A 3,712-nucleotide genomic window follows, 5' to 3' on the forward strand; every position below is an offset into this window, starting at 1 on the left:
ATGTTCACACACACACATGCACACACGCAAGCGCACTGAGGTGAAACGCTAGGCTTGCCTCTGCGCATGTGTAACGTTAGCAGAGCTGCTAGTAGCTGTGTGCGTGTGTGCATTTTTTATATATTTCATATGTGGAGAACCGAAATTGAATTGTGTTTGTGTGAGCGTATTTGTAGCTGCTATAATAAATTCAATTTACGGCGTATTGTGCACACATAAAAGTCTATATGGAGGATCAACGGGCGTCGACTGTGGCAGAGGTAGAGCGCCAGGACGATTTTGTTGTACTACTTATGTGTATATATGTGGCGTTTGTCGCATTGTGCCACAACACCAACAGTCAACGAAGTCATTTCCTGCATTTTTCGGTGGATGGATAGTTGAATGGCTTGCTCTACGCTCAGCGCCGGCAATGATCTGATATTTTTGTTGTTATTATTCGCTATGCGCCGAGCTGCGCTGTGTTACGTTGCTTTGCGGTGTGATGTGTTGTGGTGTGGCAAGGCAAGGTAGGACGTTTGTTGCGAGCGACGCCCCATGACATTTCATTGCAAGACATCGGGCACGCGACAACACAAGCAAAACAGCTGTCGTCCTACCAACAGGATCAGGACACTCAACTCGACACGCAGCATATAAGCAGTCACAAGCAGTCGCAGCAGCAGCAGCGAAGTCTCAACTAAAAATTTCGGTGTATTTTGTAAAAATTTTTATACCACAACCGGGTATTCGTAAACGGGCTAGCGTACGTGCCGGTTGTGGCGGGAAAATAAACGAAAACTAATTCACAATTAAAGATAATAAAATTTAACGAGTTATAAAAATCAAGTTTACGCACGCTGAGTAACCCAACACTGTTCAACTTTCAAGTGTGTGACAACAAAAGTGGGCACGCGCGCTCATTAGCGGCACCTCTTTTCGACGGCGCCCACTCAGCTCACTTATGGCACTGAGCATACTCAGCTACAACCTGCCGCAAGGCCTGAAGATGAGCGCCAACAACAGCAACACCAGTAACAGCAGCAGCAACAACAACAACAGCAATCTTTGCGCCAGTCCGCCCACTGGCGATGAGAATTCACCCGATAATGGCGGTGCCACTGGCCATGGACGTACCACCATCAGCCTTGGCAAGGCTTTCAGTCGGATTACAATGCAAAATGTTTTGAGTGAGAATAGCGGCAATGTGTTGAATATCAGCAGTAACAGTAATGTGAATACGATCGTGCGCAAGATCAAGGATTTCGGCATGTATGGCAGTGTGAATAATGCGGGCACACTTAGCGCTGCCAACGGTGGCCGCAAACGCAACGCCAATGAGATGATTAATGTGTTAAAGCCAGCCGAAAAGACTGAAGGCGAAAGTAAAGTCGCCAAGCTGAAGGTGTCCAACAAGCGACAGAAGCTTGCAAATCGAGATGAGAATACACGCGAAAAACCAACCAAAACTACAGCTAATAAATCACCAGCGGCGAGTGTTAATCGTCAAGCGAAGTCAAATACGCCGGGCGCGAAAAAACCCGCTGGCACACCCGGCCGCAAGGGCCTGCCGCTGCAACAGGCGGTGGCACGTCGAAATGCGCGCGAGCGTAATCGCGTCAAGCAAGTGAATAACGGTTTTGCAGCGCTACGTGAGCGCATACCCGAGGAGGTGGCCGAAGCCTTCGAGGCGCACGGCAATGGCCGCAGCACTGTGAAGAAACTCAGCAAGGTGGAAACGCTGCGCATGGCCGTCGAGTACATACGCAGCTTGGAACGTTTGTTGGGTTTCAATTTTCCCATCGGCAGTGATCGTGGTCTCGCCGGCATGCATGGCGGTTCATCGAGTGATGATAGTTTCAGTTTCGTCAAAGATGAATTTGATGCACTTTCGCCGCCACTCGACGACACCAACTTCGACGACACGCTAAGCAACTACGATGTGGATGAGTATTTGAATAGCAGCGACATTGGCAATCAGCTGATCTCACAACCGGCCATCGACCGGTCTGCTGATGCAAACACCTACGAATTGGACTTGCTGCCTTTGCTAACGACCATCAATGGCATGCAGTATGTGCGCATACCGGGTACCAACACTTATCAGCTGCTCACCCCAGATGCACTCTTCATGGGCAATGCACCGCAATCGCCGCCTAACTCGAGTCTTGATGATGAGTCCTTTCAGGCTTTAATCGACACTAATTGCCTAAGTCCTGTAGCAACAACATCATCTGCACATATTTCGCCGTCATCTACTTCATCAATTAATGGTGCACCTGCCACGACGGCGGCCACATTACAACGGCACCCTGCTGCCATGCTGGCAAATGGGGAAACAGTCGATGAATGTGTAAATGTAGCGGTTGCCGGCGCATTAACGCGATCGCCTGTGCAATCATCCCCAACGATGCAGGCAACATTACATCGCCAACAACAGCAACAACAACGTCAGCAAACGCGACAACTATGCCAGCCACAAACACCAACGCAAGCGTCGGCCAACTTATCACCTGCCGATAATGATAGACTTTTATCACAGACGTGTGCCACAACGAGTGAGGCCGCTGATGAAGTTGATGGCAATGCAGACGGCGCAAACGATCACCAACGATATGTGGCGGCATTGGCAACCCCTACAACGTTGTCGCTGCAGACACGGCACGCGATTAAGCCGGAGTTCAATGATACATTAACGGACTTTGTCCCCTCCAATGCAACGCCTTCATCGCCTACGAATTTGTCCGCGGGCGCATTGGTATTCCAACAACAATTGCAGGAACGCTTAATGCTGAGCCACGCGCCGTTGTCCGCCATGTCTCCGCCGTTGGAACGTTGCAACTCAAGAGCCACACCTACCACGACTGTGTCGAGTACCCCAACTACACCCGGCCTGCCACCATTTTATGGCACTGAGCAGGGCAATTTGTTCTATGAAAATACGAACAACCTTTTGAAGAAGTTGTACAATGACGCTCTGCTCGATGCGGCAACAACAGCGGCGTCAGCTAACGTTGCACTCGGCGGTTTGCCCGACGAAAATATTATCGAGGTGATGGACTGGTGGGAGGCGCATACACCGAAATCAGACGGTGGCGTGGCGTTGCTGTAGAGACGAGCCTCACTGGAAGCTGATGGAGAGTGGGGGAATTGGCATCTCAGAATTTTCTTCTTATTTTAGTTTCGCATTCTTGCGAAAATTGTTGATGACGCTTACATTTTTCGAAAATGGCACCAATTAGTTATACGACGAATGGAATTTTTTTCTAATTTATTTTTTTATCTAGTAAGGGATTGTACATATTTATTTATTTTTCTTTTAGTTAATGCTAGTGTTGTAAAGAGTAAAAAAAAGCAAGGCAAAAAAGCAAAACAAACTAACACTTTAAGTTTTTGGGAAGACAGTCGATTAAGTTTTTGAAAAAATAATGTAATTGGTTTTGGTTAAGTTATAGTTAAAACTATTTAATAGAATATTTGTACTGAGCAAATCGCAAATAAAACATATTTTAAAATAAAAATTGTTTATGTTTAGATGTGGAAGAGATAACGGAAAGCAATGCACGGATCAATGGTATTTGAGCGCCATTCTTGAGAAGAATTTTCACTTATAAATCACACGCAGGAAAGACTAGAAGCATAAAAACTACACTCATCCCAGAAGTGTTGCAATCGATGTGCTTGCATATGGTTGGCTCTAGCCTTGGCGGTAGTGTACCGGTTGGCATCTTCT

General features: G+C 47.3%; 1 protein-coding gene across 1 annotated transcript; it reads left to right on the forward strand.

Moving 5' to 3' along the window:
- Positions 1-943: 943 nt before the first annotated feature.
- LOC129239607 (achaete-scute complex protein T8) lies at positions 944-3,091 on the forward strand. The gene has a single exon (XM_054875227.1). The coding sequence runs from the start codon at positions 944-946 to the stop codon at positions 3,089-3,091; it is 2,148 nt and encodes a 715-aa protein (XP_054731202.1).
- Positions 3,092-3,712: the final 621 nt, after the last annotated feature.

This window comes from Anastrepha obliqua, chromosome 2 (genome assembly GCF_027943255.1).
Source record: "Anastrepha obliqua isolate idAnaObli1 chromosome 2, idAnaObli1_1.0, whole genome shotgun sequence".
NCBI lineage: Eukaryota > Metazoa > Arthropoda > Insecta > Diptera > Tephritidae > Anastrepha > Anastrepha obliqua.

Bases quoted from the DNA above. Each gene is read 5' to 3' on its own strand.
- LOC129239607 (XM_054875227.1), top strand. From the start codon at position 944: ATGGCACTGAGCATACTCAGCTACAACCTGCCGCAAGGCCTGAAGATG.